Here is a 13,419-nt window from a genome sequence, read left to right on the forward strand (position 1 = left end):
ATTGTTGAGGAAATGAAAATATAAATATGATAAGACTAAATAATCAGAACCGTATCACAAAAATGACTTTTCCATAATAATCGTTTATCCTACACTTAATTAATTTCAAATTTTATGAGCATTTATGGTTTTATTTTACAGACAAAAAAATTTCTATTTTTGAAAATTAAAAACTTTTGTTTTTGACCTTTTCTTGTGTTTTAAAAGATTCATAAACTTCTCTCGCATACGTAAATTCAGCCATGGTAAAAAAAATCCCTGTTCACTTTTAGGAAAACAAACAAACTTACATAGCTGCCTACGTAGTGTAATCACAGACCCTACGAATTAAAAGAAAGGGAGTATCAAGATTGATACTCCCTTTCTTTACTGATAATATTTTAGGATCGTTTCATATGTTACGCAAATAAATACATGTACAAACTGACATCTGTTGAAGCATTCCAGAACATCAATTTGACTACATGCAATGAAAAGGTTCTGATATTCGTTATCAAATTAATTTATAAGATTTATATTGGGTGTCATAAGAGTAAACGGGCGCTCAAAGAACTTTCCGGCAGGAATTTTTTTGAAAAATGTTAAAAACAATAATTTCAAGAATCAAAAAATCTATTTAGAGAACATGTTAATGTGATCTTGAAATGACCATAGTACTCTATGAGAGTCGTCAACTTCAAAATTTCAAGTGAAAAATCCTATTCACAGATTATAGTTTTTAGTACACAAACTAAATTAAAAATTATAATCGGTGGTCCTATTTTTATTGTTGATTCGTGCAGAAAAAGGCACAAAACAAATATTGTACAGTAAGGGAACTGGTGGATATTCTATTAGGTGAGACATTCCAGGTTATTGGAAAATATTTTTTTTACTTAGACCTAAGTCCATATTTGCAAATAATAATACGTTTGCACTGTACAATGTACAAAAGAGGATTTTTAGTTTTTGTTGAATTTGTCATCAAACTATCTAAATCCGAAGTCAACGTCAAAGTTAAGGTCATCCATCGTTAGATTCGTTGCAAATACTAAACAATAACCAGAGCTTCTTAAAAAAATGTTTCACCTAAAAGAATATCCATCTGTTCCATTACTTTACTCAAGAATTATTTCTGCCGTAACAGTTCTGTATAGAACAAAAAATGTTTCAAATGAAATATGTTACATTCTATAGCTTTTACACGAATCGGCCAAAATCGAAGTAACTCTTCCCTACCACACATTTATATGCGTCTCAGTCGGGATTCCATTCATTTTGATTGATATTAAATATCGGATGGAATTCACGCGTTATCATACGTTATCGTTAGCATACGCGTTATCATGCATTATGTCGACGTCCACGATGGTAAAAAAAATCGACAAAAATCACGTAGTTTTTAAATCCCATCCTGTAAAATTAAATAATTTAAAAAGTGTGTGTATGAGAAAATTGCTATTTTTGCCACTCATATGACATCTTGTGTGGAATACTTACATCAAACCAAGGGAAAAAACATATAGCAGCTCTGTGTGCAAAAAGGAGTTCATTATGTATTAAGCTACATAGAGATGGATATCGCTTTTGAACTATCATATATCACGAATGGTATTGGTAGGATATTTCAACTTCAATAAAATGGTAAAAAAGTACACGAAAGGGACGTGATTTGAAACAAAAATCCAGTGCTGAAAATCTGATATGATTATTTTTGAACAAAAATTTTCAATTTCAAGTTTTTTTTTTTTTCAAATTTCGTAAAAATTTCTTTTCAACCAATTTATTTCATGATAATACGTATTTTGAAACTCAAAATATTCAAAATAACGATTAATTTTACAATTATTCAAAAAAGGGGGGCCCCAAAATTTTATTGGCCTAGGGCCCCCGATGAGCTTAATCCGGCACTGCAAAAATCTAAACCAATTGATAATCACAAAAGATAGAAAAGATGAAAATAATGACTAAAATTTGTTAATCACTTCAGGTAAAGAATTAGAACGTTAGAATATTTCGCCATAGAGATTACATAGAAAGACACGGGCAACAATCCTTGAATGCTTATAACTTCTTCGTTTTTTAATCTTTTTTAATTTAACTTTCAAATTTTGTTATGATATCAAGTCTACTTTACCATTTTTATGATTAGGTAATGTGGCAAATTCGATACCAGTCTTCCACCCAATTAAATAATTTTACCTCTTTCTTGTAAAACAATCTTTGATATATATGTCGACTATACGGTGCTCGCAAGTTAATGTCACCATGTGATAGATCTCTCTCAGTATATTAAAATTCTTTATATTTTCGTAGTTTTTGATGTTATCCAAAAATTGATTTCACACGATGTATTATTTCGATAACGATGGTCGATTGAAGCAATAAAAAATGTGCCATGTACCTTACATCTTGTCGTAATTGGAAAATTCGGTACGAAATACAAATTTGATTTGTGGATACCACGGGAGCCATTTGCTAGGTTAGCATAGGAATTGACATGCTTTATTAAGATGTGGACTAAAGAGTAGAAAATAATTTTATTCATGTAATATTAAATGTTACAAACCGAACGGTGATCAGTATCGGCAGTTTAATAGACCAATTACAAAAATGAATGCCGAGAGGAGGCATGTTACATCATTATCATTTTGTTACATGATGCCTATTTTAACTGAGTACAAAATTAGAGTATTCAATTAAATGGACAACAATCCGTTCAAGTAACATTCACTTTGAGAAGAGAAACTTCCTTAACTGTAAAAATGAACAATGACAGTTTTTCACAGGCAAAGGTAGTGAAATATCTGGGAATTTACATACATCTGGTCTGATAAAAAACAATTAAATTTAAATTTTTTCCAAAATTTACTGGCAGTTGTAGAAACTGCTACAAGCAATTAGTGAATATCCGTGCGTGCCCAAGGACAACATTGGCCGTTGTCTCGAGGAAATTCTGCGGTTCAGTACAATTACTTGCTTCGTCTTGAACGACACCCGACGAAGATTGAAGTGATCAATCTCTTATACAGTCTTTGACGATAGTGAAAGAGTAAATAAGCTAAATAGACAAAGTTTACTAGATTTAAGATTTAGATTTACGTAAATAGTTTACTATAATTTCAACTATAGTTTAAATATTTGTATAGCAAACCTATTTTTAGTTTCTTCAGGAATTGATAGTAGAATATTAGGATACGAAAAACAAACAAAAAAATATTATTTTTTAATTTTTAATTTACATGAAATTACTATAATATAAATATTTATTATCTACGCAAGTAATAAAGTAGATTTTCTTAGTTATTTTAGAATTGTACTTATTTGTCTGTCTTACGTATTTTGTCCATAATCGTTACTGAAACTTCAGAAATCAGACACAAAGACTGATCAACAATGTCCCATAATTATTAGATATTGATTTAGTATTTATTGACTGTTACCCACTCAAAATTGTATTTATAAATATATACAAGATGTTCCTAAATTACCGGATCACCCAGAAACTATGAATTTAATACGAAATTGAAGGCTTTTAGAAGTAAATATTGATAAACCTTCACGGTTGAAGGGGCAAAGAGTTTTAAGAGAATTGATTAGTGACAAGGACGGATAATGGCTGGTTGAAATTAAAAACATTTTACCTAGTTTCTTACTGAGAGGAATTTACATGAAAAATTCTCAAGTAAGGTATAAAAAAACCTTGATAATTCTTCAACTCTTAAGTCCTTTTGTATTTAATTTTGTTTTCTAAAACCAATAAGTTCACTGTAATTTTGGAATATTTTTTTACAGGTCTTATTAAACATATAAAAATTGACGGAGCTGCATTTAAAAAAGAGTTTTAGTGCTCTTTGGAGAAATTTCAAATCTATGTTTGTCATACGGGAGCAACCTTGTCTAAGATTTTTAAAATCTATAAGACCCGTTGAAAACTCTATTTAAAAGATTCTTTGGAGGTAAACGCTCATTATAAATATAACAACCGATCATTATTTATATAAAAGGAGAATAGTGTTTGATAGTGTTGTTCAAATTTCTGGACAAGCAGTAATTGAGTGAATTTCTAATGAAGATTTAATTTATTATCTCATTTCACAATTGACACACTCAGTCATTATTCTTATCAATTTTTTATAAATCATTCACCTGATAGTATAACATCACTATACCAAGTCGTCTGATAACATTAGAATATTGGTCATACATTTTTATCATAATGTTTTTACATGAATTTGTAAAAGGGCTTATATAAAGTATTTAAAATTATTTTTCTATGACTGAAATTAAAATATAAACATTTTAAATTCAGGAACATTCTAAAGAAAGTTTCTAAAATTTCGTTTGGCTCAATTTTAGTTTAAACCATGAAGCCGTGGACATTCTTGCTTTAATGTGTTTTAATTTTTTAGTTGTACTGTATCGAAAAATTGAATTCCAACAACTTTCCATGCTATTATAATTTCTAATTTCAAATATAGCTAAAGCGAAAAAATCTAAATTTTGTGCCATTATAATGCCTTGCCCAATTTGGTGTATTTGATTTTTTATAAGGAGCTCCTCTATTTTAAATGTATTTTGTTAATGGCTATATAGCAATTGCTAACGCCAGTTTTGAAATTAAAAGGATTAATAATTTTTTAAATATCGATATTATACATACCTATTTTCAAAAATATAGCAGCTATTAGCTAAATTTTTTCTGAACATATAGGCTTGAGGCTTATAAATCCGTTTCTTGACCCTTAAAGAGCAATTTGTTTTTTAGGATAATATATTTGGATATCTCAAGCAGCCTTCTTTGGTTCAATGACACTGAAATTCGATATATAGGGTTGGTTAGGTACCAGACCGAAAGATATTTTAAAATCGTTTGATTTCAGACGTTTGAAGAGTATTGCGAGGTGAAAAATCACTTTTTTCGACGTTTTTTAATACTTGCCTAACTCTAAATCCCCTACAAATGGAGCTAGAGTCATGAAAATTTGTATGTATGCACAGTTAGTGTCAAGAAAGTGCCGGGGGCACCAGTCCAGCCGTACCTCCAGTACCAGCCAGTACCTCTATCCAGCTTCAGGTCATTTCCATTCAGTGGTATGAAAAAAAGATACATCAGAAATAACCTTAACATCAACAAATTTTCGAAATGGGTTAGTTCAGCGTCCCAAAAAACATAAAAATACATTATTTAATTCCAGGACCTCAATATTATAAATTTTTAATTTCATATCGTGCAAACAAAACCAAAAATACATGCCTTCGAGAGTTTTTTTAGTTTCTACTAGATTATAAGTACGATCCTGCTCTGTAAATTTCCTAAATATAGTAAATTACTAAGAGTTTTTAAGTATCTATATATTAATAATTATAAATAAAAAAGTAGGAATTAAATTTTTAATTTTGAGATTACTGATTTCATTTCATTATAAGTACCTGCCAACGCAACGATCATAAAAATTATTTTTCTTTTTTTGATAGTTTGTGAATGTTTGCTTTACACAATGATACCCGAAGTGATAATTTTTATTTTAACACTTATTCTTGTATTATGGGTATACTTTGATTTACCTATAATAGCGTTAACAAAATTAACAGAACCAATACCTGGACCAAAATCTTTACCAATTGTTGGGAATATACTGGATATTGGGAGAGAGAAAGAAGGTAATACGAATATTCAAATATAATTTTATAAAAAGTCAATTATTAAAAATTTTATTTAGGTATTTTTGAGTTTTTGAAAAAACTTCGAAAAACTTTTGGTACAGTGTTCAAGATACATGTTCCTGGTAGAATAACAGTTTTTCTATGTGATCCAGAAGACATTGAGGTATCTATTACAATATACTATAAAATAGAACGTATTCACTGGGTGCATAAAACGTCACCATCGATGGTGGTACAATAAGGCATAAAATTAAAAGTGAAAAGTTACATATAATATTTGCACCCACCGATAAGTTCGAGTATCTACCTATAAGTTTTGACCTATGAGTTTGACTTAAATAAATCAATCCCAATAAACTTTGAAAATTTTCTGGGGTTAGTGCTGAAAACATTGATTTAAAAAAAAGTTTTGTCTCTGCCATGCAAATATTTTTATAAATATGACGAGAGCGCAAGTAAATGTATAGAAATTGCATATTTTGCATAACTTAAGGAGGTCAATTAGAGATAAATGTCATATACATAAATATATATAGTACAGTTAAAGATGTTACAAAAATGGCTCATAATGGAAAATGAAAGAAACCGCTCGCATTTTGTTAAATCCTCATGGAATGTGTTTCTTTAATGCCAAATATCAATAGTAAAGTATGAGTTAGTTGAGCAAATGTTTTTATTTGATAATAAACAATAAATTGTTAATTAATGAAATTCGCCGTATGAAGTTACCTTAAACAATTTATAAAATAAGCAACTTGTCTTACTTATCTATGTTATTGAATACGTCTTTCCTGTGTAATACGTGCTTTCAAATCTTCAGCAAAAAAGCAACGAGTACGTACACTATTTATAAGAGTAATTACGATTAGCTAAATCATACTGATGGTAGTCGAAATAAGTATTCATTTAATACAAAATTGATCTAGGAAATTGTGGAAAAATTCGAAATTTTATCCGATTTATGTTCTTATTTATTATCTTTGATAATGCATTTAGCATAGGTACTTACTTTTATTTAATTAGTATGACAGGATGTATTTAATTAGTAGGACACCATTAATTTTATGTTCATACTAACAAAATTCGTACTTATGCTGACATTTATGTATAATTTATGTCTTGGTAAACAAAAATTGTATCTAACAATTAAAAATTCAAATAATTACTACACATCACAGTTCGTAACAATGTAACCTATAAACGTTTGTATAACATACACTGCAATAATATAGATAAGTTATACAAGTTGCCTATTTATTAAATTGTTTCAGTTAATTTTATAAGGCGAATTTCATGAATTAACAATTAATTGTTTATTAACAAATAGAAACATTCGCACCACTAACTCATGCCTTACTAATGATATTTGACACCCAAGAAACACATTCCATGAAATACGAGCTGTTTTTTTCATTTTTCTTTATTAGCCGATTTTTGTATAATCTTTTACTGAAATTTAAGCAAACATTCGCCCAGAGAAGCATAGCAGAGATTCCTTCCCCTAAGAATGGTTCTATAAAGTTATAAAGTTATCGTTCAGGCTACTAACTAACCAATTTTTCAGATGATTTTGAGAAGTAATGAAGTTATTGAAAAACCTACGACTCTTGATGTATTTTTGAAGCCATGGCTTGGTGATGGTATATTTTTGAGTAAAGGTAATACACTTTTGTCAAGCAATAAACAATAATATCAAGTATAATTCGTAAAAATAGTTATCAGATCAGGTTGTAAAATTTACTTCAGATGTCTGTAAAGAAAACCTTAAATAATTTGAAAAAATTATTGTCCAATTTCCACCCAGTGCGTAAAATAATTTTTTCTATTTCCCTTGTGTTTTTACGCTTAAATCAATGGTCAAGTTTATTTAAACTAAATATTTTTATGTTTTAAAATAGGATCACATTGGCGAGAAACTCGGAAATTAGTCACTCCAGCATTTCATTTTGATATCCTTCAAAAATTTTTCGAAGTATTCGTTGAACAGACTAATGTTTTAATAGATATTTTGAAGGAGCATGCTAATACAAATAAAAACTTTGATATTGGGCACATCATGAAACTATTTGCGTTGGATGTTATTTGCGGTAAGTTTAAATAAAAAGTTGTTTGCGATGATGAATTTCACAGAATTTAAATTCACCTTACAAATGGTTTATTTTATATTTAATAGAAACTGCTATGGGTGTTAAAATAGAATCACAAACGAAATTAGAGGGCAATGCCTACGTGGAAGCGGTTGATGAGTAAGTATTATTCTGTTGTGATTTGTAAAGATATTTCATTTCATCTATTTTGGTTAATTGTAGTCTACAAAGAATCGTTATAAATCGTGGATTAAATTTTCTTCAACAAATACCATTTATATTTCCATACACAAAAGCTGGACGTAAACAAGAAGAAGCATTAAAAATATTAAACACACATACAACCAAAGTAAGTTATTCGATTTTTTCTTAATTTAAAATGATAAATCTTTTAGAATAAAAAATGAAATAGGAATGAAAATATGGTATTTAGTTTTTCTAAATGAATGACGCCTTGATGGTCAAACAGGAGTCAACTTTGTTTTTTTAAACGTAACTGAAAATTCCTAAATCTCCGGTGTAGCCATAAAAAAATCTATTATATAGCTACATCAGAGATTTAAGAATTAAATTAAAAATAAATATTAAAATTCAAACAAAAGTTACTTTGTTGCGAAAAAGAACAGCAGTTACCTTTAAAAAAACCAAACTCTTAAAACTTGATTATGAAGTCGCCCCATAATAAGAAAAACTAACTACCACTTTTCATTCCAATTAAGAATTTTCATTTTTTTATTTTCCATGCCGTTTTCGACATATAATTGCAAAAGAAATTATCCTGTATATCTACTTCAAAGGCATGCTTGAAGTGCGTGAAATTTTATTTCGGCATATGAAACAGTTCCAAGATATACATGATATCTAGAGTTCAGTTTAAGGCTCGAAACATCATTATCCTGACTTTTTAGTTTTTCAGTTATACCTTGAGTCCTTTCTATTTTTTAGACTTTTCTACACAATTTCTTAAAGTTGTAGACATATAACTACGAAAAACTTATTAATTTATAGTTTGACTTCAAACTTCAAGGTTTTTATTTGATTTGACCTTGACAATTTTCATTGCCAAAACTTTGATCATTATTTATATTTAAAATTAGGCCAGTATAGAACCTTTTTCAAACAAACTTCCCGTAGCTTCGTCCTCGTATAAACATCACTTGTGCTAATAGTGGTCTATTGTTCATACACGACTGAATACCCCGACTGTAAATTAGTTTGACAAAACGTCTATAGCTTTTATTTCCTAGCGAGCGAAAGCTCGCCATCAAGACCGATTTTCTGGAGTGGCAAGCTAATCAACGGTAGACCAAATTAAAATTCACGTTCGAACTTTTGTTACAGATAATCCAACAAAGACGTGAAGAATTGATTGAAAATAATAATAATAATATAATTGATGACAATTCCAATGTCTGCTTGGGTATGTAAATACAATTCAGTAATTTGTTGTTATAATTAAGGAAGTGTTGACTAAAAAGTGAAGTGTACCACTTTTTAATTTTCCACAAAAATATCTATTTTTTCGGCACCAGAAGATAAGCTCCAGAAGATTTCATTGTTATGTGTTATAAGCGTAGAAAATTTGATTATTTAGTGGAAAATCTAAAAAGCGGTACGATTTATATGGAGGTGAAATTCGATGCTCCCTATATATAAATATTTATTTAAACATTCTGATTTTTAGGTTCCAAAAAAAGGATAATATTCTTAGATCTACTTTTACAATCAACACATTTAAGCGGCGAACCTTTGACTGATAAAGAGATTATTGACGAAGTAACAAATTTTATGTTTGCTGTGAGTTTCGTCTGTTTGCCGAATTGAGCCAACTTTCGATTGACTTCACCTTTCATATTTATATTCTTTATTTAGTACAATTTTCCCAAAATAATCTTCTGATAAATGTAAAATTGAAACAAAACTGAACCTCATTTAACTAAATTTACCAGTTTGGTGACTTTTAATCGAAAGTATGAGTAAGAAGTGTGAAATCGGTCGAAGGTGTCACATTTTCAAAACAAAATTATTTTATATTTAAACCAATAAAAAATATTTATAAATTTAGGGTCATGACACCACATCTGTTCAACTCAGTTTGTTAATGTACTTACTATGCGAACATCCAGAAATTCAGAACGAGCTATACAAAGAACAATGTGCAATTTTAACTGACATAAACGGTGATCCTAGTTTTAAGCAAATACAAGAAATGAATTATTTAGAGCGTACAATTAAAGAATCTCAACGAATCTTGCCGTGTGTTATATCATTTAGCCGAAAAATGACTGCTGATATTCAATTGAAAACAAGTAAGTATACCAACAATTGCAAAGCAATCCTTGAGTTTTCCTAAGCTAGAAAAATTGAGTTCTATGAAACAGTAAAAATAGGAAAAATTCGTGTTTTCAAATTAAAAAAAATTGTTTGCACTAATAATGCGAAGTTTTTGTTGTTTTAATTGAATTCATTTTGTGTTTTCAAAAAATGATTAACTTACTTTTTACTATAGTCTTCAAATTAGTTCAAGGTACTTTTACGCAGATACTTTTTTTTCTCTTTTTTTAATATACCGACTAATCTCAAATTTGAAAATAAAGACCATTTTATGTAAAAATTTTGTGAAATCATAAAACAGTCAAATCAAATTTGCAAATATTGTTCGAGAAGTTGAAAACTTCTACTATTCTTCTTTTCAGTTTGGATATAGATTTTAAGGTGTTAAAAACTAATCTGAAATATTTATTCTTTAATCCATAGATAATTTCCTATTACCAAAGGGTTGCACCGCAAGCATCTTTGTTTATGATGTACATCACAATCCAAAAATTTATGAAAATCCTGAAAAATTTGATCCAGATCGATTCTTACCAGAAAACATACGTGGGCGACACCCATATGCATACATACCTTTCAGTGCTGGTCCACGAAATTGTTTAGGTAAGCATTTTTTAAATAAATTGTTACTTAATTTTATGGGAATTCTGTATTTTATATCTTTGATATATTTCAGGCCAAAAATTTGCTTTATTAGAAATGAAAACAGTTATGTCTAATATAATTCGAAATTTTAAAATTTTGCCAGCATATGAAGATAATGGAGATAAATTTAAACCAATATTTCGCAGATACATGTTATTAACGTCACTAAATGGAATACAAATACGATTAGAATCTCGTAGATAAAAACGTGTTAAGTACAAAATAATTTTTTTTATCAATTTGTATTCAATTGCAACAAAATATTTAAAACTACGCTGATCTGATTGCACAGATAAAAACTTATTAAATTCTAATAATCACTTTAAATTAATAGATTATGTAAATATTCACAATTTTATAAGTTACAAAGCTTAGATAAGTAAATGATAATCCAATGAGATTTTGATATTTAAAATTTTTTTTTAATTATAAATCTTGCGGAAAACATCTAATATTTTATCCTATTGTAATTGTTTAAACTCCAAAAATTGTTTACTGTAGGTTTAAAAATTCAAAAACAATCTATATTAAAAAACTTTTAACAAAAAAAAACCGACTTCAAGAAATAAATCTATTCCAAAACAAATTAATATGCACTAAAAAGTAAAAAAAAATAATTGCGTATTCTTCTGAATAACAAACAATAATCAAAATATATTTTTTTTGAGTTCACCTAAGTAAAATGAAACAAAAATTATTAGACTAATGAAAAGTCAATCAAATTATTACGATAATATAATGTAGTTACAATTATTGCTATTTTTGGTGTCGGTGTCAGCCAAGTTAATGTAGCAAACTGTTCTGTCAAAGTTGTTTTCCTGGCTGACACCGTCTCCAAAAATAGCAATAATTGTAACTACATTATATTATCGTAATAATTTGATTGACTTTTAAGTAGTCTAATATTTTGTATTTAATTTTACTTAGGTGAACTCTAAAAAATATTTTGATTATTGTTTGTTATTCAGAAGAATACGCAATTATTTTTTTTACTTATTAGTACATATTAATTTGTTTTGGAATAGATTTATTTTTTTAGTCGGTTTATTTTTTGTTAAAAGTTTTATTATTTTTATATTTTTAGTGAATCTGAAGTACACTAACTAATTTGTCACTAAAAAAAGAAACATAGTAATCGGTTGGCGTGATATTGAGTTATTTGTCCATTTGTCGAGCACATACTTACTGCAAATTTAAGACTTTCTCATGGATGCCATTGTCCAAACTAGACCAAATTGAAATGGAACCACACGGAAAGCACCAGCTTTCAAATAGAAAAATAATCATCAAAATCGGTTTACCCAGTCAAAAGTTCTGAGGTAACAAACATAAAAAAAAAAAATACAGTCGAATTGAGAACCTCCTTCTTTTTTTTGAAGTCGGGTTTAAAAGTTCCTCTTATGTCAGTATTCTGGTCTAGAAATTTGAAAAAATGTGCACATTTCTAAAGGCTAGACTCTTAACAATATGTCCTTAAACGGATTTTTCAAAATTCGAATTATTTTCGGAGATACTGCGGATTTTCTAGTAACGAAGTTCAAATTAATTGTTCTGAACTGTGAGCATCTGCTGCTGCAGATGGAAGTAGGAGAAGAAGAAGTAGGAGAAGAAGAAGAAGGCCTAATGTATGGATCTGGAATTGCCGATTTATCAATAGTGAGAAATATTATTTATTATATACACCCAACGTTTTTCGCTCGAGTTTTAAACATATATATGTCAATTTAAAAAAGCATCCTATATACAGGATATATCTTTTATATGTACAGTTACGTTTAAATACATAGATTCCAATGGTGTTTTTCAGTGTTTTATTTTATTTATAAATTATAATAAATTTTTCCATACAATCCCAGTTTTCGGAAAAGTCCTAGTTTTATTGAGTATCGATTATCGAGATTGCTGTATATCATATTTTAAGGATTTGATGCCCCACATTTTTGCCGCTACGGGCGGTTGCATGGATCGCCTCCTCCCTGGATCGGGCCATGATTATCCGAGTAACTCTGCCGAAACTGTCTCTTAGTTCAAAAGAAAATTTTAATTTTTTGTATTTCGAATTAGTTTTTTCGTTTTATCATATTTTTTTAATTTAATCAAGTAGTGCTATTGTTTTGGATCTTGTAATATGTTAAATAAATTAATAATAAGAAAAAACAAGTGAAAACAAACAATTGCCTGAGTTAATTGTTGAAATACCATGTAGAGACAGTGTTGATTACTCTGTCACATTACAAATACATACATGTCACACATATATAACTGATAATCCCATATTAATACATACTATAAAATTTGCATCTAATGTGTAATTTTGTTCTATCTCTAACGGTTTACAAGTCCTACGGACCCAATACCCAATTGACCTATGTTACTCATTTACGAACTCGACCTCACTTTTTACGCCCTGAGTGGGCTGTAAAAATTTCAGCTTGATATCTTTTTTCCTTTTTGAGTTATCGTGTTGACAGACGGACGGACAAACAAACGAAAATGGACTAATTAGATGATTCTATGAACACCTATACCAATATTTTGTTTGTAGTATCAATATTTTTAAGCGTTACAAACTTGTGACTAAACTTAATATACTATGTAAAAAAGGTAGAAAGGTAGAAAAATTAAAAATACACATTAACGTGAAAACTGAGTATATAATTTATTTGTGCAAATTGTTTTTTAAATAGTTTCGTTTTCACATCATAAC

The 13,419-nt window shown here is 28.8% G+C and overlaps 1 protein-coding gene across 1 annotated transcript; it reads left to right on the top strand.

Annotated features, from left to right (window-relative positions):
* Positions 1-5,425: 5,425 nt before the first annotated feature.
* On the top strand, positions 5,426-10,933 carry LOC123305117 (cytochrome P450 4C1-like). The gene is made up of 11 exons (XM_044886741.1): positions 5,426-5,643; positions 5,703-5,809; positions 7,211-7,304; positions 7,545-7,733; positions 7,820-7,892; positions 7,956-8,082; positions 9,075-9,153; positions 9,418-9,530; positions 9,799-10,042; positions 10,491-10,670; positions 10,744-10,933. Exons 1-11 carry the CDS (start codon positions 5,481-5,483, stop codon positions 10,914-10,916), a joined length of 1,542 nt encoding a protein of 513 aa, XP_044742676.1. The 5' UTR covers positions 5,426-5,480; the 3' UTR covers positions 10,917-10,933.
* Positions 10,934-13,419: the final 2,486 nt, after the last annotated feature.

This window comes from Chrysoperla carnea, chromosome 1 (assembly GCF_905475395.1).
Source record: "Chrysoperla carnea chromosome 1, inChrCarn1.1, whole genome shotgun sequence".
Lineage (NCBI taxonomy): Eukaryota > Metazoa > Arthropoda > Insecta > Neuroptera > Chrysopidae > Chrysoperla > Chrysoperla carnea.

Bases quoted from the DNA above. Each gene is read 5' to 3' on its own strand.
- LOC123305117 (XM_044886741.1), top strand. From the start codon at position 5,481: ATGATACCCGAAGTGATAATTTTTATTTTAACACTTATTCTTGTATTA. The intron at 7,893-7,955 runs GTAAGTATTATT...GGTTAATTGTAG, and splicing joins TACGTGGAAGCGGTTGATGA to TCTACAAAGAATCGTTATAA. The intron at 9,531-9,798 runs GTGAGTTTCGTC...TTATAAATTTAG, and splicing joins TAACAAATTTTATGTTTGCT to GGTCATGACACCACATCTGT.